This window comes from Nuphar pumila, chromosome 16 (genome assembly GCF_984573655.1).
Source record: "Nuphar pumila chromosome 16, dmNupPumi1.hap1.1, whole genome shotgun sequence".
Lineage (NCBI taxonomy): Eukaryota > Viridiplantae > Streptophyta > Magnoliopsida > Nymphaeales > Nymphaeaceae > Nuphar > Nuphar pumila.
Window position 1 is genome coordinate 82,161,778 of NC_143264.1, and position 24,538 is coordinate 82,186,315.

Sequence of the window (24,538 nt, forward strand, 5' to 3'; positions counted from 1 at the left end):
TCATCTTCAATGGCAACCATAAAGGACCAAATTTGGGTTTCAAATATGACTATTGTTAGCATCAGAACAACCCAAATGGTACTCCAATTTGAGAACCCATTAAACCATGAGAGAGAGAGGGAGAGAATACCAGAGATGGAATAACAACAATATGACAAAAAATCCAAGTCCTCCAGCAAGAAAAAGGGACTGCAATATGACAGCAAACCAAGATCAAGGCATTGAAGACAGTGAGGTGCTGTGAAAAACTCTCCTCCGTCACACGCGTGAGAGAGAGAGAGAGAGAGGCTTGGGGAGGCAGCGACAGAGATGGAAGGAGGGAGAGATGGTGTCAGCCAACGATGATCGGTGTCAGCCAATGGTGGTCGGCGACAACCCGACTCCAGGGTTAGGATTTATGAACTTAGGGAGTTAGGGTTAGTAAATAATAAGAGAAATATAAAGGGGATGGGGCGGGGCAGGGTTGGGACGGGGCGGGGCGGGGGAACGTGCCAGTCCATCCTCGCACGGGGATGAATTTTAACCTTCATCCCCGCCTCCATCCCCGGTCCAAACGGGGCGAGGCGGGGCGGGGCCCCGCTTTCCCCCGGTCCATTGCCATCCCTAACATCATCAAAGTTCAAAAAGTATTCCATAAAAAGAGTGGTCCCCAAATTATTTTCTTATCTCTTCTTATATCCAACAAAACCAACTCATTTGGTTGTGGAAGGATCAAATCTATCCAAATGTAATCTCCTCTTGCTATTTTAATAAAAAAGAGCTCTCCTCTTTAAGACTAGAGAGAAAAAGTCAAACCACCATAAATTAGTTTTGTTTTGTGTTTGTTTGAATCTTTAAAGAAGCCTGTCTCTTGCAACTTATGCCAAAGTGAGATGGGATAAGGTGGGTCCCAATCTCAATAGAATGATTGTCTCGCTGCTAAAGCATGGCCCCAATCTTTCTGAGTACTTGTTTTCATGATGATGTCCTATGTGAAAGGTTGAGGGCCCCATCCCAATGTCATGAGCCTCATTTTGGAAAAAATCTTGGCTAGCGACAATCTCCTAATAGTTTCAAAATTCTGGTGATTCGCAAAAATTTTGGGGAAAATATCAGAGACTATAAATGTATAAAAGTATGAAAATTACATAAAACTACTAAAGCTATAAATGATATAAAAATATCATAAAGATGGCTTCTATCACATTAATATTGTAAAAAAAAAGCAAGATATTTTCAAAACAAAGGATGTTTTAAAAATATCACATTTTGAATAACATAATGAGGGGACGTGAGAATATATGAACTACCAGAGGTGCGAACTGCATACTAGATGGCATTTGCAACAGTTGTTCAGCGTAGACCATTTGCTAGAAATCGACACCTTTATTGGTTTTTATCGGACCCATTTTTTATTGGGTCTAAAAATTGGACCCAGCCAGACCCAATCTGATTCGGGTTTGGATTCAGGTCTAGGTATGACTGAAATCGTAGACCTGTTATGAGCTAATGGATTTGGGTATAAATCGGGTAGGATATAAACATGCTAAGTTTTAAATAAATCCATTTTTTAATTGGATTGGACATTAATCGTAAACAGGACTATATGTTACCTACCAAACTGTATTATAAACACTCGTAAATTGAAAAGCTGATAAAAATAAATCACTATTCTAATGCACACCAAAATTTAAAGATGAAAAAGAGTAAGCAGATTTTGGGTTTCAAATTTGGTTCGGTATTGGGTTGGTTTATGTGATTGATCAGTTCAAGCTTGGGTGGGTTAAGGACTTCATGTTCAGGTCAAGTATATATGATACAAAAAAAAACCAAGTACGGTTTCTTGTCAGTCAGATGCAAATTGCATAGAATCATTTATGTTTAATATAAAAAACGGGACTGCGTTTGGCTTTCCAGACAAGTCTATCTAGATTTCAGACACAACCTGAAGCCACGGATCAAAATATATATGAACTTGTTTGATTTGTATTGGAACTTATACCTATTCTAGCTTACTAGCTTAAATAAATTCTTATTTAGGAATACATGCACATTCTTATATGGGGGTTTTCTAGAGAGAGAGAGAGAGAGAGAGCCTAGAAAAGAAAAGAGTCCCTTCTCTTCCATCTCTACAAAAGGTAAGCTCATGAGGCAACCTTTGAAAAGGGAATAAAATAAATAAAGAAAGAAAAAGGGAAAAAAGAAAGAACTGAAAATCAAAGCATGAAGAAAGATATTTATGTAAGATTTGGTGGGGGTATTAGTTTCTATATATATTCAAACTAGTGATGAGAATAGGAAGCAACACAAGCAAGGGAAGGAAAAATACGTTACAATTCAAGGCCGTCAAGCATTTTGTGGCAAGATGGACACAGTTCACGGATGCAACCCCACCACCGGAGCATTGGACACCAGCAGGTATGTGCAGCCTCTACCAGTCATCGGTCTCTACATAGCTGGTGCTTCCCTGGTATGCCTTTTTCTCATAGCTGTTGACGCTTTCAAGTGCTTCCCTCTTCGTAAAAACCACTGGTTCTCTTGTAAATGGTTCAACATCAATTCTGCGACACTGACCCTGCTCAGTGTTGCGACCAAGCTGCCGGTTGATCTAAACACGGCACTGCCTGGTGCTCACCACCAGCTGACCAAGCTCACTGGCACCGTCATGTTGTCTGTTTCCATGGCCTTCTTGCCGTCCTTGGGAAACATGCGTGTCGAGGAAATGCTGTCAAACATGGCAGCCTTGACCATTCTCGTGGTCACGGTACTTGTCAATATATGCATGCAAATGGGAACGGGCGTAATCTTTGCTTTTATACCCGAGCATATCATAGTCGTGGCTTCCACGCTGTTTATGCTTGTGCCCATGTTCACCACTGCAATAAGCATACCGGCTGCTTTGGGAAAAAGCTTTACAGACGTATCAGAAGAATGCAAATCGACGCTGGAGGAGGCCGCACGTGCACCATCTTTTGTGGAGGAGATTGACAAGAAGGTGAGATTGCTGGAGGAGATTGACAAGAAGGTGAGATTGTGCAAAGAGGCGGTCAGGCGGCGTCTGTTTATGAAACACACGAGGTATGCAAGAAACGTTAGGTATGCCATCATTCGGTCCCCAAATGGCAACGCAGTAGCAGTACTCTCACTCCTGAATGCTTTGATTCTGGTGCAAGCAGAAGTTAGAGCAATCATGATGATGATGATGGCTACAATTAGGAGGAGGAGGAGGACAACCGCAGCAGGCATCCACTTCTGCAGAGGAGACTCCGACTATAAATGGTCTGTTTGTGCCGTGTTGGTGTTGCAGACCCTGTTCGTCATCGTGGCCACCATCCCCATCCTCATTAGGTGGTTCCAAGGCATCAGGTTCTTGCGTAACCCGATCAAGGAAATGATGTCCAGATCGAGGTATCTCGTGGGCATCGAGTTTGAGAGGTTGAAATCGTCGTACAAGTCGACGGTTGACATATTAAAGGATCTTTTTGGAGACAGAATCACCAACAGTGGCTTCTTGAGTAGAATAGGGGAGCTCTTCCTTTATCTACAATTGCTCATGTCATGGATGAGCAGGCTCATCAGTCGCACCTCGGCTGTGCTCCCCGCTCTGTTTCTGCGGTGGCTGCTGCAGGAGGAGGCACCGCAGGAGGAGGCACCGCGGAACATGGTGGTTCTGATAGAATATGATGCAAAAGGGGGTTACGTGAATGGGTAACCATAAGTCATGGGTTAGTGGGTATGCGTTAGAGACGTTTTAGAATCCACGATTGTGTTGTGGTTCTTAAACTTAAGGAGTAAGTTATGTAATTCATAAGTTATAAATGGGTCATGAGTAGTGGCTATTAATGAGGAAGTGACAGTTATAGGTTTACCTTTTTAGCTATAAATAGAGGTCTTGGAGGTTGTACGAGATGGGTAATCTCTCTCCTTTTGTTTTTACTTTGTGTTAAAGATTTTCAATATTTTACTCCATTGTTGAGTTAACATTTTATAGTGTTGCTGCATATATCTTTACTTTATTTCAACAAGTTTGGTATCAGAGCCAGGTTCGATTAAGCTGGGTGTGTTTGAGCATTGCGAAGATCATTGCCGAAGCTGGATCTTCAAGTTGGTTGGTAATTACGTGGTGTAATTCACGATGTCTAACGGTACAAATCTGAACTCTATAAATCTCTCACATGCCTTGGTACCTATTTTTAATGGAGAAAATTATGAATTTTGGAGTATTAAGATGAAGACGTTTTTCATTTCTCAAGATCTTTGGGATCTAGTTGAAAATAGTTTTGTAGAGACACAAAGCTCAAAAGCAACAGAAAAGACAGCAAGTGAAGTAAAGGAGTTGCGTAAGAGAGATGCCAAGGCTCTTCTCGTTTTGCAGCAAGCCGTGACTGAAAGTATTTTTCCTCGAATTGCGGCAGCCACCAAGTCGAATGAAGCATGGACTATTTTGAAGGAAGCCTATCATGGAGATAGTAAGGTAACTATTGTAAAACTCCAAACACTTCGTAGAGATTTTGAGACCCTGCTAATGAAAGAAAATGAGCCTGTGCAAGATTTCTTTTCTAGAATGTCTACTACTGTAAATCAAATGAGAACATTCGGAGAAATAATTGATGATAAAAAGGTAGTAGAAAAAATCCTACGAAGCATGCCACCAAAGTTTGATCATGTCGTCACAGCTATAGAGGAATCTAAGGACATGAATAATTATTCGATTAACGAATTAATGGGTTCTCTTTTGGCACATGAAGCTAGATTGAACAGGTCAACCGAAAAAAGCATTGTACATGCATTTCAGGCCAAGGTAGAAATTTCCAACAAGCAAACAAGTGGTGAAGGTACCTTAGAGAATAAATATCCAAGAAGAGGAAGAGGTAGAGGAGGATATCGTGACCGTGGACGTGGTCGTGGAAGATTTGAAATGGGTCGGCACAATGGAAGCAATCAAAGGCCAAATTATAAAGACAAACAATGTCATTATTGCAAGAAGTATGGGCACGTGGAAGCAAGGTGTTGGGAGAAATAAAAAAAGCAGGTTAATGTTGCTGAAGAACAAGAACAAGGTAATCTTTTCCTTGCACAATTTGAAACCAAGGTTAATAATATGTGGTTTCTAGATAGTGGGTGTAGTAACCACATGACAGGTGAAAAAAGACTTTTTTACAATATTGATGAGTCCATGAGAATGAATGTTCGTCTTGGAAACAACAAAGAGGTACAAAGTGAAGGCAAGGGAACTATTGAAGTTGATGTTAAATCAGGTAATAAAAGAATGATTCATGATGTTTATTATATACCTGGTTTATCATAAAATTTATTGAGTGTTGGACAATTAATTGAGAATGGGTATGCACTTAACTTTTATGATGGAATATGTGAAATTAGAAAAAGGAGAATGGACACTGAACCTCTTATAAGAGTCAAGATGTCACCTAATAGAATGTTCCCTCTTGAATTTACACACGTGAATGATGTTGCCTTAATTGGTAAAGAGGATGAGCCATCACATCTTTGGCATTTACGATATGGCCATTTACATTATAATGGGCTAAAAATACTAAGAACCAAAAACATGGTTTTGGGATTGCCTAGTATAACGTGTAATGATGGAATTTGTGAAGGGTGCATATATGGGAAGCAACATCGTTTATCATTTCCCATCGGAAAGGCGTGGAGAGCTAGAAAGCCTCTTGAGTTAGTTCATGCAGATCTTTGTGGTCCCATGAATACTCCATCCTTAAATAATAGTAGATATTTTTTATTGCTTACTGATGACTTTACTCGCATGAGTTGGGTGTTTTTTCTCTCTCAAAAATCAGAAGCATTTAAAAAATTTCAAGAATTCAAGGCTTTTGCAGAAAAGGATAGTGAGCATGTCATAAAGTGTCTACGCACAGATAGAGGGGGAGAATTTTTGTCTAATGATTTTGAAGAGTTTTGCAAAAGGAATGGAATTCGAAGGCAGCTAACAGTAAGAAAAACACCAGAACAAAACGGTGTAGCTGAGCGGAAAAACCGTACAGTTGTAGAAATGGCAAGGAGCATGTTGACTGAAAAACAGCTCCCGAATGAATTTTGGGCTGAAGCCGTGAACACAGCAGTATATTTACTCAATATATCTCCAACAAAAGTTGTGCGTAACATGACTCCATATGAGGCATGGTGGCAGCGGAAGCCAAATGTAAGTAATTTAAGATTTTTTGGTTGTGTTGCTTATTCCTTGATCGATTATAGTGATCGTAGCAAGATGGATAAGAAAAGTGAAAAATGCATTTTTGTTGGTTATAGTGACACAACAAAGGGGTATCGATTATATAATCCAACATCTAAGAGTTTAATCATTCGTCGTGATGTTATTTTTGATGAATTAAGCTCTTGGACTTGGAATCAAGATGCAGATAAGTCAAAAATGGAGGTCATTCCCCTTGCATCTGATAAGACATTGGAAGCTTCAACAAGTATGTCTCAAAACAATGGTGATAATGAGGACATAGACTCACCACCTAAAAAGGTAAGATCCATAAAAGAGATTTATGAATCGTGTACTTTTGCCTTGTTGGTTGAAGAACCTATGTGCTACGAGGATGCTAGTGAGAAACAAGAATGGGTAAAATCCATGGAAGAAGAAATGGTAGCCATTCAGAAAAATGATACCTGGGAACTTGTAGATTTACCCACAGGTCAAAATGCTATTGGTGTGAAATGGGTTTACAAGGTTAAATATAATGCAGATAGGAGCGTGCAAAAATATAAAGCAAGGTTAGTCGTTAAGGGGTATGCTCAAGAATTTGGAGTAGATTTTTCAGAAACTTTTTCTCCTGTTGCACGTTTTGAAACTGTTAGAATTATTTTGGCATTAGCAGCTCATATGAAATGGTCAGTTTTTCAATTTGATGTAAAATCAGCATTTTTGAATGGGTTCTTGGAAGAAGAGGTATATGTTTGCCAGCCTCAAGGATTTATTGTTAAAGAGAAGGAAGAGAAGGTGTACAGGTTGAAAAAGGCGCTTTATGGCCTTAAACAGGCACCACGAGCCTGGTATGGTAGATTGGACTCATATCTAATGCAAAGAGGATTTCACAGAAGTGAGAGTGAGCACACTTTATATGTAAAAGGATCAGGTACTGACTTTCTTATTGTCTGTGTTTATGTAGATGACATAATTTATACAGGCTCGTCAAGTACACTTTTTGAAGAATTTAAAGAGGACATGATGCATGAATTTGAAATGTCAGATTTAGGGTTGTTACACTATTTTCTTGGACTTCAAGTTCAACAAAGTGTTGATGGTATTTTTATTTCTCAAGAAAAATATGCTTTAGACTTACTTGAGAAGTTTAACATGGTGTCATGCAAGCCGTGTTCCACTCCCATGAATACTAATGAGAAATTATCAGTACATGATGGTACTATAAAGGCTGATGAACGGTTGTATAGAAGTTTGGTTGGAAGGCTAATGTATCTTACACAGACTCGTCCAGATATCGTATTTCCTGTTGGCCTAATTTCAAGGTTTATGCAGTGTCCAACGATACATCAACTTGGAGCAGCAAAACGGATCCTTCGTTATATTCGAGCTACCACTAATTATGGGATTTGGTACAAATCAAATCCTGAGTTTAAATTAACTGGCTTTACTGACAGTGATTGGGCTGGTTTTGTAGATGACAGGAAAAGCACAAGTGGATTCATCTTTAATCTTGGATCAGGAGCCGTGTCATGGATGTCAAAGAAGCAAGCAACAGTGACACTTTCATCTTCAGAAGCAGAGTATGTTGCTGCAAATGCAACTGTATGTCAAGCTATTTGGATAAGAAGAATTTTGGCGGACTTGCATCAAGAACAAGCGAATGCAACAGAACTCTATTGTGACAATCAAGCAACCATTGCCATGACAAAGAATCCTGTGTTCCATGGACGAACCAAGCATATTGAGTTACATCATCATTTTATCAGAGAAGCTGTTGCAGATGGAGCTGTAGCAATGAAATATTGCTCTACAAATGACCAAATTGCAGATGGATTTACAAAAGCACTTAGCTATTCAAAGTTTGTGAAATTCAGATCTACTTTAGGTGTATCGAGTTTTGCATCAAGGGGGAGTGATAGAATATGATGCAAAAGGGGGTTACGTGAATGGGTAACCATAAGTCATGGGTTAGTGGGTATGCGTTAGAGACGTTTTAGAATCCACGATTGTGTTGTGGTTCTTAAACTTAAGGAGTAAGTTATGTAATTCATAAGTTATAAATGGGTCATGAGTAGTGGCTATTAATGAGGAAGTGACAGTTATAGGTTTACCTTTTTAGCTATAAATAGAGGTCTTGGAGGTTGTACGAGATGGGTAATCTCTCTCCTTTTGTTTTTACTTTGTGTTAAAGATTTTCAATATTTTACTCCATTGTTGAGTTAACATTTTATAGTGTTGCTGCATATATCTTTACTTTATTTCAACAGGTTCACATAGATGGTGAGGAGGTTGATTTTCATGATTGGATGTACACAAGGCACACGGAAGCTATCTCTAAGGAGATGAATGAAGCACAAGGAAGGTCGAGCGCTCTTGACAATGACCTCACCAACTTCAAGAACATCCTCGCATCTTTGTCCCACGTCGACCCAGTATCCCTTTTAGACAAGATGAGAATGCCCGTGTGGTGTGGATTCTTGAAGCGGATTCGCAAGAATGACGAAGCAAGCAGCTGCTGCCTACTGTTATCCGCGATCATGTATGCTGTCTCTAATTGGACAGAGCTTTCTGATCTACATATTGCGCCTCGCGACCAATTAGATATTGAATTGCCCAAGCAATTAGAGAGCTACATAGCATCTCTGGGCATCCAGCAAACTTGGCCGCTTCTTCGCTATATTGACCTGTATGGATTAAAGTCTGGGACATGGGCCTTAGAGTCAGCCACTCGGTTTTTGCATGGTACTATTGGTGGTAGGGGTCAAACGACTAGAAAGGAAATACTTGCAGACATAGTCGATTCGACGACCGAGGACTTAAGTATGTGCTTGTTGCAAAGACAGAGGAGTAGGGTTAGCTTCGCCGCTAAACTGCGTGAGGAGACCTTATGCGCAATAACTTTCAGCCTTAGACACATCTTCATTGCTGCATCCCATGTCATCTCCCCCAAAGTTGGTGAAACCTATGAGGATGATATCGGCGAGGAGGATGTCCGAGCAACGATGAATGCTCTCTACATCTTTGACGAACTCAAGGATCCTCTCCGACCCATTTTTTCACGAGTGCTATCTACGAGGCGGCGCTCTACTTGATTCAAGAGAATATCTGTATAGGATGGGAGTGCACTGCTACCTTTGAAGAAGATGACATGGATCACCACTACCTTTAGAAGAAGATGTCTAACATCTTTATTGATAAACATGATGCACTTACAGTTGGGGGATCACCACTATCTTTAGAAGATGTGGAGCAGATGGCATGGATCAGGAGGACCCGTGATGTACTCCATTTGCTTCAAGAGAAACACCCCTTGCCTTACTTGGCCGCTTTCCGTTGTAAGGATATTGATATGTCAAATGTAGGTCCGACAAATGAGACTGGTGCAAGCCATATAAATCCATGAGAGAGAAGACGAGATGCATTCATCTCAATAACTCGTAGCTTCGGCGCTAGTTACCAACAACATGCATGGTTGCAGATTATTAATATGCCCAGGAAGGCAAAGCAACTTTTCAATCTTTCTGTAATAGGTTATGATCTTCTTTTGTCTTTCATTCCTCTTTCTTTTAAACTTCTCTTTGCAACATGTTAGTATCATCATTATCATCATCATCAAATCATTTTGACCCTCTAAAATTAGTCATACTAAACTAAAAAAAAACTGATTAATTATTTGCACGAAAGATAGAGGGAGAGAGAGATGAGAGGTTAGCAAACTCCTCTGTTCTGTATATCCTTCTATTTTCACCTTCAACATATGGATGACAATCTACACTTGTTGTAGTCATACATCCTTGCTTGGGACGTGGTTGTGTGTTCAGGCTCAAAACTCTTTGAATCTTCGCCCTATTAATTAGGTGTGTCAATGGGTCGGGTTTGGTTAGGACCCAGGCAGACTTGAACCAGATTTTTGGGCATGGTACTGGGTCAAGACCCAGGTCTAATCAGATCCAACAACAACAACAACTACGCCTTCATCCCAAAACAATTGGGGTCTGCCATATGAACCAAAAAAGAAAATCATTATGGGTCTTCCACATGAATCCTTCTCCTCCAATCATTTCTATCCAATGCCATGTCCTCGGTGAGGTTCAAAGCATTCATATCCTTTCCTATCACCTCCATCCATGTCTTCCTAGGCCTACCCCGACCTCTTTTAACTAATATATTTTCCTATTTCTCCATCCTTCTAACTAGAGCATCATTAGGCCTTCGCCGAATATGTCCAAACCACCGTAAATGATTCTCTCTCATCTTATTTTCAATGGGTGCAACGCCTACCTTCTTACGTATCTCCTCGTTTTGAATCTTATCTTTTATTGTATTTCCACACATCCATCTCAGCATACGCATCTCAGCTACACTCATTTTTTGAATATGATGTCTCTTGGCAGCCCAACATTCCGTACCATATAGTAAAGCGGGCCTAATAGTTGTCCTATAAAACTTTTCCTTCAACCGCAATAGCACAACACTCCAGTTGCACTTTTTCATTTCATCCACCAAACCTTTATCCTATGATTTACATCTCCAACAATTTCTTCATACTTTTGAATGATAGATCCCAAATATTTGAAACAATCATCCACCGATATTTCTTGCTCACCAAGCTTCACTACACTCCCATCACTACTTTGTTGCTTACTAAACCGACATTCCATGTATTCTGTCTTAATCTTACTCAACTTAAAACCTCTTGCTTCCAATGTTTGTCTCCATAATTCTAACTTAGCATTAACCCTAACTCTAGACTCATCAATGAAAACAATATCATCAGCAAACAACATACACCACGACACATTTTCTTGAATTGATCTCGTAATTTCATCCATCACTATAGCAAATAAGAAAGGGCTCAAAGCAGATCCTTGATGTAACCCAACCGTTATAGGAAAATTGGTTGTCACCCCTCCACAAGTGCGGACATTGGTTACTACTCCTTCATACATATCTTTAATTATTCTAATGTACTTGAGAGAAACATCTTTCTTCATCATTGTCCACCAGAGAACGCCCCTAGGTACTCTATCGTATGCCTTCTCCAAATCAATAAAAACCATATGCAAATCTTTATTCCTCTCTCTATTTCTCTCAATAAGTTGTCTAAGAAGATGTATAACTTCCATAGTTGATCTTCCAGGCATAAAACCAAATTGATTCTCCGATATCATGACAATCTTCCTCAACCTAGACTCAATCACCCTCTCCCAAAGTTTAATAGTATGACTCATGAGTTTTATACCATGATAGTTTGTGCAATCTTGTATATCACCCTTATTCTTATATAGAGGCACCAAAGTACTCTTCCTCCACTCATTAGGCATCTTATTTGTCCGCCAAATCTTGTTAAAAAGATTTATTCTGAACCTTTCTCTCCCAAGCATTTCCAAGCCTCGATAGGTATACCATCTGGGCCAACTGCCCTTCTTGATTTCATTTTCTTCAAAGCCTCTGCAATTTATTTCTTTTGAATCTTGCGTATGAAGTCATGATTCATCTCATGAAAAGGAATGGAGAAGTCTCCAAGATCCTGAGCATGACTTTTATTAAATAGCTTATCAAAATAATCTTTCCATCTCTCCTTAATCAACTCATCTTTGACTAAAACCCTTTGTGTTTCATCTTTGATACATCTAACCATACACAAATCCCTCAATTTCCTATCTCTCATCTTTGCAAGCCTATAAATATCCTTCTCGCCCTCTTTGGTATCCAACTTGTCATAAACATCCTTGTATACCTTATCCCTCGCGTTCTGAACTATTTTTTTAGCTTCCTTTTTTGCTATCATATATTTCTCCAAATTCTCATTATCACGACTCTTACTTAGATTTCTATAACACTATCTTTTGACCTTAATAGCTAATTTGACATCCTCGTTCCACCACGATGTATCCTTACCTAGCGGTGCACCGCCTTTAGACTCACCCAATACCTCCTTAGCCACCTTTCTCATGTTGCCCGCTACCTTATTCCACATTGATTCTGAATCCTTCTCGAAACACCAATCAGCTTCCTTAACTACCTGCTCTACAAACATTCCTTGTTTAGCTCCTTTCAGTGCCCACCACTTAATTCTAGGATCTATCCCTTTTGCGGCATTGTCTAATTCTAAGATCTAAAATTAAGACTCTATGTTGTGTAGCTACACTTTCTCCCGGTATAACCTTACAATCGATGCAACAACCCCTATCTCTCTTTCTAAGTAGGTCTAATCAGATCTACTATAAGAAAAAACATACTCGAAACCGGATAAGAACTACATAAACCAAACCCAGACCATACCTAGTAAAGCCATATTTTTTATTGTTTGTATATTGAAAAATTGTAGGTCTTAATCAGAACTCTGGTCCGGTCTGGTATAAAATTTCACAAACTCTATTCGTGTCCATGTACTGATTGGACATTTGAGTCCAAACCGGGGTCTTAATTGAGTCTTCTTATTTATCACCATACTTGGACCCTATATGGTTCAGTTGGAGTCAGGTCCGGGTAAACACATGAAACAATAAAAATTGTCAAATACTGAATACGTTATTTGAAAGGTCTCACATTAAAATAGATTAGTAAGAAAAACTGATGAAACCTAATAGGGACACAGGGTTCCAACCTCTAAACCAACAACAAACCCTTATATGCTAACTAGGCCTAAAACTAAAAATGGTTTCACACCACTATTTGTTGATTTGGGAAAACAAATTTGGGTATCTAAACGGCCCATAAGCGACCACCAAACACAAAAATATATGTTCTTAAATTAAACTAAATGCGTTACAAAAATTCTGCTTGAACAGACATACACTAGTTCATAGAGACGTTTCACCGAACTCTTGATGAGCGTCAAAACGCAAAACAGTCCACAATATAACCCTATCCTAAATGATACCTTCTAACACATCAAATCAGATTTCATTTGAAGAAACATAAATCAAATTTAGTAATTAATCAAACAAACCACAAATGGACATTCGATTCAGCCCCAATGAGCCTTCAATTGGGTGGTAATAGTTCGCAAAAAAAAAAAGACTTACGAAATAACAAAGGAGGGGGAACCAAGTTGGAAAATGTTCATTAGCATCAGTGAGGGCTTAGCTGGCCAAATATTTTGTCATCTTCCTTAACTCCAACAGCACCCGAATGGACCAAGAACCTAATGGGGCGGGTCCATTGTCCCCAACGGCAAGGAGGCTCCAACAAAAGGGCCAGCAGGAACCAAACCCGCCCAACGGGGGTCCAACTAGGCCGAGCATGAGCAAAATTTTAAAATAAAATAAAAAATAAGCAAAACTACTCAAAAATCCCACATGCGCACACTAGAAGCCCAAACATATCCCCTAACGAGCCTATGGAGCCAATAGCCAAATCCGTGGACGCAATTTGGATAAACCAAAAATGTAAAATTTTAAGCTACAAAAATTATAGAAAATCAAGAATAATATCTTGATTCTACAAAATTAATTTTCTCACAAAAACAATATTTATTTTCTCTAAAATAAAATCCAGACCTTCCCAAAAAAATACCAAAAACAGGTGTTTTGTCCTGCGAGCTTTATTTACGTTGGGTGTGAGCTAGGTTGATGCATTCAAGTGCACCAGTATTATTTCCCCAATCGTGTCTTCATCTTGTTTTCCTTGAGCTTCGCATAGATGCACTGTATAAAAGAATGTGCGAGACACAAAAAAATCAGCCAACATTAATACACATGGGTTTATTAATTAGGTTTTAATTTAATAAAACGGGGTAAAAAATGAACATATATGTGAGTTTCTTCTATAAGAAACAAGTTAGGATATAGGAATAATGATATTCATATTCAAGAATCATTATGCTTCGAACGCAAGATCTGATACAATTGGATGGATCTGTAATTGAGTTTTTTTTGAAAAGTATTTTGTTTAAATATAAGTTTTCATGTTCAAAACGCTTCTCTCAAAAGAACACATCTTTTTGTTAATTTTATGAAAAAATGGAGTTTCAATTGTTTTTTTCATTTTCAAAGTTTTATTGAAAGGAGCGTATTTTAATTAAGCAGGGTTTTGCTAACTATGGGTGGGACACATGATGCTCCTTAAACCTGACCACAATGTAAAGACTAGGTGGTTCAAGGCTAAGAGTTTGATCCAACCAACCACGTATCTTTCCTAAACTTAATAGATTGCCCAACACCCAACCTTTTTTTATTTTTTGAGAAAGACCCACATTAATTTTGTCACACTCAGAGAAAATATTGCCAGCTTAAATAATGACAGGGGATGGAAATTAAGACATCTACTCGAAGGCTAAGGGACCATAGTGATGAGGGTTCAAAGAGCTCAGTGTTGGTCTTTAGTTCTCACCTCTAGGCTTAGGCTCTCCTCTTCCTCACATATGCATATGTGGTCAGGAGGGGCACTTAGCTTTAGGCCTGCTGGGGATTTTCTTTTTATTGATTACACCCCGCGATCTAGCATCTTGTTATGGTTAAATTTATCATTTGGAGCTTGATATTTAGGTGGTCTTTGCTGTCAGCATCCAAATCAACTTAGATGGAAATGAGCACCCCCCATGAATGATTGCACTGGTGCAGTTCACTGTTGACTAGATCAAAATGACAGGATGCAATGGCCTCATATCTCATAGCTTGGGTGCCTGCAACCAATCACATGGAGGCTTTGCAAAGTCCAGTTGGCGTCATCAGTTGAAAATGTGACCTTGTGATTGGTCCAAAGACTCAAGCTATGAGATATGATATTGTTGAATCTTGTCTCCATGGTTGCAGTTTTGGTGACAATTCCCACTTCTTGGTTTGTGTTTTACCCATTTGTTATGAATCCGTGATAGTTAAGCAAAACCATTATGAATAGGGAGCAAACAGGTTGGATTTGGTTTAAATGTAGGCATTCCTGAAGATGACCTAATTAGGTATGGACTAATTGGGTTGCAAATCAGGTTTAAATTCTGACGAACAAAGCTAATACGGAAGGCTGATCTAACTTGCTTAAATAGCTAATTGAATATACCCTTTACACGTAAATGGATTTTGATATTTGTCAGGTTTACATTCAAAGTTCAGATTGGGATGTTGTTTACACTAGTGAATCTAACTAAGTGGATTCAGATTTTGTTATTTGCCAAGGAGGATAGGGCAATGAAATTTGCCTGTGGTTTGAAGGTGAGTCTGAGGAACCGTATGTATACTCGAGGGTTGAAATCGCTTGATGAGGCCATCCAGATAATGAATATATTTAAATCTGATAAATCTCGAAATAACTATGAGAATTCTCGACTTAACTCTTGAGACTCTTGTCGATATTGGGCAGGTTGCAACCTTCTAAACAATGATTGGACTGAAGGACAAAAGTCTCAAAAGAATAATTCTGGAGTTCAAAAACCAACATTTAAGAAGAGGTTTGGCAGAAAGAATTTCATCCCACCGGCAAAGAAGCAGAAGCAAAATGGGGAAAATAGGTCATGGTAGGTGCAAAACCAACTATGCTGAAAGTATAACCGCTTTCACCCTGGACAACAGTGTCTCCGAAAGAACAGTGCTTGTATCTACTGTAGAAAGATGTGACACTACATCAAGGAATGTCATAAGAAACAAGTCAATGATGTGAGGCGTGCAACCGGGAGACCACAACAACACCAACAACAACCACATGTAGCGCAGAAGAAAGCCTCTGGTCGATTTTATGCTACTATCGCGGAGCAATTAAAAAATGTTGACTTGGAGTAAGGTACGGTGTTAGTCTTCGGTCAAACGGCTCTAGTTTTATTTGACTGCAGTTTAACTCACTCTTTCATATCAATAAATTTTTCCAAACAATTGAGGGTACCCACCGAGTCATTGTAACATGAATTAGTCGTGTACAATATCATTGGTGTTAATGAGATTTATGTAAATTACACGCCACATGTGGACATAAAACTAGAAGAACAAAGTTTACCTGTTAATCTGGTCCTACTCGATATGACTTAATATGACATCATATTGGGTATGTACTGGCTATTTGAACATTATGCTAGTGTTCTTTATAGAGAAAGAAAGGTTATCGTGTCCCGACCTAGTATGTCAGAGGTCAAATTTAGACTTTCGAGACATGTTCTCAAACACCAGGTAATCTCTGCCCTCAAGGCTTAGAAATACCTACAGAGAGGTGACATTGCATTCTTAGTCTATGTAATGGGGGTGGAGACTAAACCAATACCAATCAAAGATTTGGATATCGTTCATGAATTTTCAGAAGAACTTTCAGGACTCCCCCCACACTATGAGGTGGATTTTGGGATTGAGTTAGTGCTTGAAACAACACTGATTTCTAGGGCACCTTATCGCATGGCACCCGCAGAACTTGAGGAGCTAAACACTACAAGAAAAATGTGTATTAGTGACAGACACTATCCGTCGCTAATTCATCACAAACTTCCTTGCTAACGTGTTTAGCGATGACTTAAAGATGGATAGCGGCCGCCACATAATCCTAGTCGCTAAATTGTAACAGAAATTATTTGTCGTCAATCAGTCGCTAATTAGCATCGGATTAGCGATGAACATAATATGTCGTTAATCCATCGCTAATGAGCGACGACGTAGTGATGGATTATATCCAGATATAAATTGTTGTAACCCATCAACTGATTTTAATTGGCGACAGATTAGCGACGGAGTAAAATCTGTCGCAACCCATATACTGATTTTAATTGACGATGGATTAGCGACAGATTTTAATTGTAAAAGCGTTAGACTCTTCAAATTTATTAATAACAGTAGATTTTTGGGTAAGAAAAAATACCCAACTTCTATTAAAATCTTCATAATGTATTTGCTATCATTCAAAGATAGAGTATTTATTGGGCCATCTAAGTTTGTACGAATTAATTTAAGAGGCCTTTTAGCTCTCCAAAATTTTCCAACCGAAAAAGACAATCAGTGTTATTTTTCTTAAACACACCCTTCACAGGAAGCGGATCGGGTCATGCTGAACATGAGCGTTTTCGCTCATGCTGACATCATGGCCGTCCGATTTGCATTTTAAATAGGTCAAAAGTCAACAAAACCACGTGGCATTCATCCAAAATGCAAACAGACGGCCACGATGTTCCCATGAGAAAAAACGCTCATGTTCAGCATGACCTGATCTGCTTCCCCCATCACATACATTGGCATCGTGTGACCCGGTCTTTGTGTGGGTGCGGTTTCTTCGGGTTATAAATTAAAAAAAAAAATGTGCTCGTGGTATAAGCAATGGTGTCAAAATCTGTTTTTAATCGGTTAAAAGAGGACTGTTTGAGTTACTTTCTATTTTTATCACCTACCTTCAATTAATTCTTTCTTTAAATTATTGAATGTTACTTTTTTAAGATCTCCATCCATTTATGTAGCTATGATTAACAGCAAACAAGTAACCAGGAGAGAAATAGTAACTCAGGTCATTATTTACGTAATATTTTAAAATATAGGTGTTTTATCTTAAATAATTGAAAATCAAGGAAGCAACTATGAATATGCATGTGTCAGCATTAGCTCATCCCAATAAAAAGAAAGTAAGTCATCAAACTATGAATATGCATGTGTCAGCAATCAGCATTAGCTCATCCCAATAATATAAAGAAAGTAAGTCATCAAACTATGAATATGCATGTCTCAGCATTAGCTCATCAAGAGAAGGAATCGTTTTCTACGAGTACCTTACTACGAATATAAATTAGAAAAGGGTAGTTTCCTGATGTAGACCCACCTTTTACCTGAAATTTCATTTCACTACCACTTTTTTTCTGAAATTCCTTGCAATCACTTATTACCTTTTTCTGACAATGATCAAATAAGAACCTATTGTAACCTACTTTTACCCTCGTTTGGTTAACCTGAGTTAGATATTCTAGAATGTCAAAAGTACCCTTTTACTCTTTTCTTTCCAGCTCCCACTTTTTTCTTGGTTTCCACGTGACGTTTTTTTTTTTTTTTCTCTCCATTATTATCCACTTTTTTCCATTAATACGTTCCCCATGCAATCACTTGAAAGGCGCCTCATATTCAATTATTTTGTTTAATTAGTTTGACACTATTTAGTTTGTTTTGGTGGAATGTGATTTTCTACCTCTGTGGCAACATGACTTAACCCATTGATGTTCAACATGGTTTCGTTGTCTTTCATTGATGTTCAACATTGATGTATTGGGTAGTGTTTCATATCCAGATCCAACTTACATCTCATGACAATAAAGTTCCTAATATGGTTCCATGAGACCATATGATATTGGATCAGCTGAAAACGAGCTAAACCTATATTGGTTTTCAACGATAAAAAAATGGGTTAAGTTAGACCCATTTCTGACGCCTCACTCTAGTACAATGCTTGCATCGATCGTTACAACCTTGTTCCAAATAAACCCAAATATATTTGTAATAGATCTCACCCAAATTTATACATATTTTATCCATTTTAGCTTTATATTTGGATCCAACTCGATCAGATCTCACAATAAGGTTCTGAATCCAGTTAGCAAATGAGACCTTTGTGATATTGGGTGCATAACAAACGAGTTAAAAGTTTTAAATTTCAAGTGAAAAAATTGGTCACAGTAGATCTAGTTCTAACCCAAACCCCACTTTAATAAGTATCCGTTCTAACCTGGATTGGGTCAGATTTAGTTTTGGATTTCATTATAAATATCGGTTCTACTTTTAAACCTAGATCTAACTCGGTTTCCATAATGAAGTTGTGAAACCACTTAAAATTTGAGAGTCAGTCATATAGGATTTGCTAAAAAAAGAGTTACACTATTGATTTTCACCTGAAAAACGGCTCAGATTTAAAATGAGTTTTAAACTATGTTGCCTATTTTGGCTTCAATTTTCAACCTTGACCAAAACCCAAAGTATTTATCCTGATTCTCACATAACCTTAGATATATGTTCCTCTCAGGAATTTCATAAGAGGTGGTACGTGACATGGAATTTTGAGGTAAGGTCTACATCAGGAAATTATCAATTAATTAGAAAATTGTGAGTCTAGGCCCTGGCCGCTGTAGCCTGTACATGAAGAAAACAGTATATTAGTTAGGGGTGGCAAAATCTGACACCACCGGCCAACCCGACCTGCAAACCCGCTTCTTAGCCAGGTTCGGGTTTGGCTTAAACGGGTTCGTGTCGTAAACGGGTAGACCTGCTTAACCTGTTTATTAAATGGGTCGGGTTCGGGTTCGGGTTAGGGGTATGCCAACCCGCCAACCCGTCTGACCCGTTTAATAAATGGGTTAGGCAGGCGGGTCAACCCATTTACCCGAACCCGACCCGCCAACCCAACCGGTTTAATCGGCATCAACCCTGTCAGAAGCAACCCCTCCTCATTGTCCTTCTCTCGATCTCCCACTGGCACGCCTCGAGCTCGTCGGAGACGGGGCAGTAGCCTGCGAGCGTGATCTTGTCGTCGAAGGCGGCGACAGAACCGAACTCGAAGACGGTAACAACGTCGGGCCTCGGCACATCCATGGCGTCATTCATCCCCAAGATCTCTTGCTCTCCAGCCAAAATCCTTACCGAAAAACCCTAGAAACCTCCAAAATCTCCTTCATACAAAAGAGTACAGAATCAATAACCCACCCTGAAGCGACACCGACCGTTCAGAAGACCATCCGAAACTGCAGAGCGTTCGACCCCGCAGAAGACAGGATCTCCCACTGCCACGCCCCGAGCTCATCAGAGGCGGGGCAGTAGCCGGCGAGCGTGATCTTGTCGTCGGAGGCGGCGACGGAGCCGAACTCGAAGACGGTAATGACGTCAGACCTCAACACCTCCATGGCGCCATTCATCCTCGGGACCTTCTGCTCTTCGGCCGTCGCGTTCGTCACTGGCTTCTCCGTTTTCCGCCCTTCCTTCCCCTTATCGTCCTTGGACTGTGGCGCATCACCCTTCCTTATGGAGAACCACCGGTACCACCCCATTTTCGCTCTCCCTAGGGGTTAGGGTTTTGGTTTGGGGGAGAAGTTAGGTGGGCGGGTCAACCCAATTACTCGAACCCGACCCGCCCGCCAACCTGTTTACCCGAACCGACCCATTTACTAAACGGGTTAACCATGTCGTGTCGGGTTACCCACTTAATAAATGGGTCGGGTTCGTGTTTGCCACAACCGACCCATTTAATAAACGGGTCGGGTTCGTGTTGAGGCATGCTGACCCGCCAACCTGCCGACCTGACCCGCCAACCCGACCCGATTGCCACCCCTATTATTAATGTACAACAATTTTTTACTGGGGCCCTCCCCCAACATGCTCTGGCTCTATAATTGCTTGGCTAGAATCCAAGCAGCGTGTTTCAACCTTGTTTTCCATGTAACAACCTTAAAACAACCATCCTCATCTTTCTAAACCCTACTAAACCATTAAGGCTTCTAAAAAAAAAACCTCGAAAGCTACTCTAAAGAGGGTGAAGTTTTTTATGTACAGACTACATCCCTTTCCATGAAAACCATGTTCTTTAATTGCTTTGGATGTTTTTGGTGTCCTCTGTGCTAGCTTGTAGCCATGGTGTGGCATCTAGCCCCCATCATTAAGCTAAAGCTTCTTGTTAGTGGAGGTCACACATCGCTGATAACTACCCTCATAAGCTCATTCCTTTCTAAGATTCTCATCTGCCATAGACAAAGAGTAGCTTATACTGAATCATCCTCTTCGTTAACCTTTTTCGCCTTCCGTCTAAGCCAGGTCCTCCTCGAGCACCGGCCTCATGGCCGGAGATGGCAGAGATCAATTCGGCTGGTCAGGGAGCTGTTTGTGGGCTTTCATCAAAGTTTTGTTGGCGTTGAAGATGAGGCTAGCCTTCAAGTGGTCTCCAATGTAGCACTCTGAAAGCTCTTTCCATATCTCTCCTTGTGATAATTGGTATAGTTCCATATATATGCACTATGTAATAATTCAGGCAATCTATGTAGTCTTTTCGTTGTGAAGCTAGAATATATCATTGGTGGTATCTTCAGGGGACCCTCTATTTGGTTTTTTTTTTTCTTTTTGGTTTGTCATGGCTGGTGCTTATTCATCATTGGGGTTTCAAAATGGGGATCCAAACCTGTACTGAGCATGGCTATCCTTTATCCCTTTATTGATACTATTATCTTTTCTCCCTGATAAATTAATCCATTCATTTCATTTAATGCTATATCAAACGGGGAATTGTATGACAAGATTGTGATGTTTTTTTTTTTACTTGTTTTTTTGGATTTTTGGTGCTGTTGGAGTTTCGAAGAAGAAAGGAAATGGTCTCCTAAAATTCAGTGTACAAGAGGAAGAAGGTCCTAGCACTTCACGAAATGATAACATTTTATTGTATATTTCAATTCCCAAATGGTTTTTACAGGTACCTCCAATGTAGAGGAGCTGTTGAAACTATGAATCAGTTAGACGAGGAAAACTAAAAGTTCAACGACTTTCAATCTGAAATTTCCCATGAGATACTTCAGTATTTTTTCTGAAGAATAAGTGTCAAGGCCAGGTAATTCTTTCTTAAATTCTCAATGATAACCAGAGACTCTACGGGCACTTTTGGAAGTGAGAAAGATCTTGAAAAATGATACAAAATGAAAATTTTAAGAAGCAATCCCTCCACCAGTAAACCAACTTGTGAAAAATATTTCTTATAATGAAAAAAGTAACATTTTCAATTGTGTGCATGTCCGTGGAACAAGCCAAAGACATTATTGTATCCTCTCAATTATGCAAAATGCCTTCACTACTAGGTATACTAATTCCCAATGAACAACAAAAGAGAAGCACACACACGCCAACCCACACACACCTCCCACAAATTTCACAAGCATCCAATGACAGAAACATGAACCTAGTCTAGTGCACATCACCTTAATGTGTAAAGTGAAAAGCAATACGTTAAGCCCCACCAACCGCTCAGGGTTATGCTTTGTTTTTCAGCCCAAAGAGGTGGAGAATGTCTAGTGTTATTGAACTAAGACAACCATAAGATCAAAGGAAGTGTGTACTTTGTGGTGCAGCTTCACCAGACTTTCAATTGGCAGCAGGCATGCTTTGCTCAAGCCAAATAATATGTAATTTCATGAGTCCTTTTAGTGACTATTAAAACGGTAAACACAGCCTTGATCTTGGTTTGTTTGTTTGTTTATTATGGGCTTCTTGATCATTGTTCCACCACATGAGCAAGCCAGAGGTGTTTTAAAAATTAAAAAATAGATAAAGAAGTGCCGGGAAAATTAAACTGTCACCCTTACTTGTGGCAATGACTACCGTAGGGGCTTGTATTTCAATTTTCAAAAGCAAAGTGGTAGCATGTCATCTTACCCACTACCTATGCAACTTACCAGATATTAAATCATCGAGATAATCTGTATCTATCTTTCCATTGGCCATTGCACCAGCCTGCATTTTGATGACAGAAAAATTGATACTAATTTAGTTGAAAATTTCAAAGATATAGCAAATAACAGATATCTGGGCTACAATAAAAGTTTGAACACATTGTGCACTTAAGCTTTAAATTAAGCACCACAGGGATAAGATTTTTGTATTGGTTGACATACCACAAACACGAGGTTAACATCATCGCTTGCTGAAGCCACATAGTTACTCATCTGGACTAAGTTTTGTGAACTATATGAGAGACCTGATCAAAATATGAAAAATACAAAAACATAATTTTTAGGTGGGGAAAAACAAGAAAAAGGTTGAATGTCATCCATTGTACCGCATGCTTACCTATTCGCCAGGAATTGGGAGGTAAATGACGAGTTACTGGGTTTTCTATTTTGCGAAGCAAAAAACCAGACCCATCAGCAGTTCGTATGTTCTTATTTTGCAGAACTTGCACTATAGTTATTTCAAAATAGCAGCATATGTTAAGAAACAGGGATAAAGAAAGCACAAAAACTAAAACACAACACAATGTGGAGTAGAAGCAGCTTACATTACACCACTAAATCGCTTGTATGTTCTTGGTAATCGAACTTGTGGATTGACTTGAATAAGCACATTTTTTTCGGTATGCACATACAATGCCCGAATTATTAAGAGGGCTGTCTAATATCGCGAGTAGAACCTGAATCAAGTTAAGCCAAATGAAAAACAGGAGCACCCTAGTTTGAGCAAAAGCAAATTCAAGCATAACCCATTATTAAAAATGGGGTGGATGCAGTACAAGAACACACGTAACTAAACCAAACTATAGATGAACCCTCCAAGAGAAATTCAACCACTAAAACTCCCCCTCCACCAAACCAACTTACTCGCAGCTAACAAAGAAAAGGAAGGAAAACACATCAAGACATATTTGCATATGCAAAATTCTTCCAACACATTTAAAAATGAATGATATGAATTTTAAAGAAATACCTACAACATATTGGAGATCATAAATTGTGGCAAATCCAAAGAACATGATGTTTGGAATTGCATGATACTTGAACGAAGCCACTAACCTGATGAGTGATATCGGGCCGATAAGCAGCGGGATCAAGCTTATGCTTCTTGAAGTAATTGACATGATCGTCCGAATTCAGAAGCTGGAATTTCTGAACATAGAAAAAACACAAAAATATCTATTTTAATCCGCAGAAAAAAAAACAATGTCCGCTGCGAATCAATACTTCGTTATTTTAGCAAGAGAAAATACGACCCGTGTGAAAGTAAACTCCAAGATTTTTCAAAACAACAGCATTTGCAATTGCCCACTAATTTATCGAAAAGGAAATTTGCAATGATTTTCCAAGCCTTATCTACTAACAATTTCCCCAAGTTTCCCCACTTCCTCCCACAAAGATCCTATCCATTTTCCCTTATTCCTTACTTTCAGTGGGACATCCAGTTCGCCAAAGAAAAGAGGGAAAAAAAACTCGGAAAATAGCAATGATTCTAACACCGGACAACACCTTGCCTTTCTTTCCCTCCTAACTTTCTTCAACATGATCGACTCCTCTCAATATTTTTATCAGAGTTCTTTTCACGAATCTAATTTCTCTTGTATTGTACTCACTTCTGCTCTTCCCTCAGAATCCAAAAGAAAAACCATGATACCTCAACAAACGAACACACAAACCAAAGAGAGAGAGAGAGTTACCATTCCACCGTTTGCGTACTCCAACGACGCCTTCTCGAGGACGAAGACCACCCCAAGCTTGGCGCTGTTGAGAATAAATTAAACTTAAACAAGAGACTTCTAGAATTATTGAGTATGTACAAGTTTTTAAGAGTCTTCTAGAATTATTGAGTATGTACAAGTTTCTAAGAGTCTTCTAGAATTATTGAGTATGTACAAGTTTCTAAGAGTCTTCTAGAGTTATTAAATAGGTACAAGTTTCTAAGAGTCTTTTGGAGTCTCAATACATCTATAAAGGTCTTACTAGTGCTATAAAAGCCTAGTCTAAGAGTCATT

The 24,538-nt window shown here is 39.3% G+C and overlaps 1 protein-coding gene and 1 long non-coding RNA gene across 2 annotated transcripts; one reads left to right on the forward strand and one right to left on the reverse strand.

The window, feature by feature from the left end:
• Positions 1 to 2,076: 2,076 nt before the first annotated feature.
• On the forward strand, positions 2,077 to 9,737 carry LOC149813845 (uncharacterized). The gene is made up of 2 exons (XM_089991301.1): positions 2,077 to 4,453; positions 8,434 to 9,737. The coding sequence occupies exon 1, from the start codon at positions 2,345 to 2,347 to the stop codon at positions 3,689 to 3,691; it is 1,347 nt and encodes a 448-aa protein (XP_089847427.1). The 5' UTR covers positions 2,077 to 2,344; the 3' UTR covers positions 3,692 to 4,453; positions 8,434 to 9,737.
• Positions 9,738 to 22,691: 12,954 nt separating this feature from the next.
• LOC149813846 (uncharacterized) lies at positions 22,692 to 24,288 on the reverse strand. Its single transcript, XR_016428254.1, has 4 exons — positions 24,224 to 24,288; positions 23,586 to 23,678; positions 23,075 to 23,206; positions 22,692 to 22,977 (listed from the first exon to the last, which is right to left on the reverse strand). It is a non-coding gene; the product is annotated as an uncharacterized LOC149813846 (long non-coding RNA).
• Positions 24,289 to 24,538: the final 250 nt, after the last annotated feature.

Bases quoted from the DNA above. Each gene is read 5' to 3' on its own strand.
- LOC149813845 (XM_089991301.1), top strand. From the start codon at position 2,345: ATGGACACAGTTCACGGATGCAACCCCACCACCGGAGCATTGGACACC.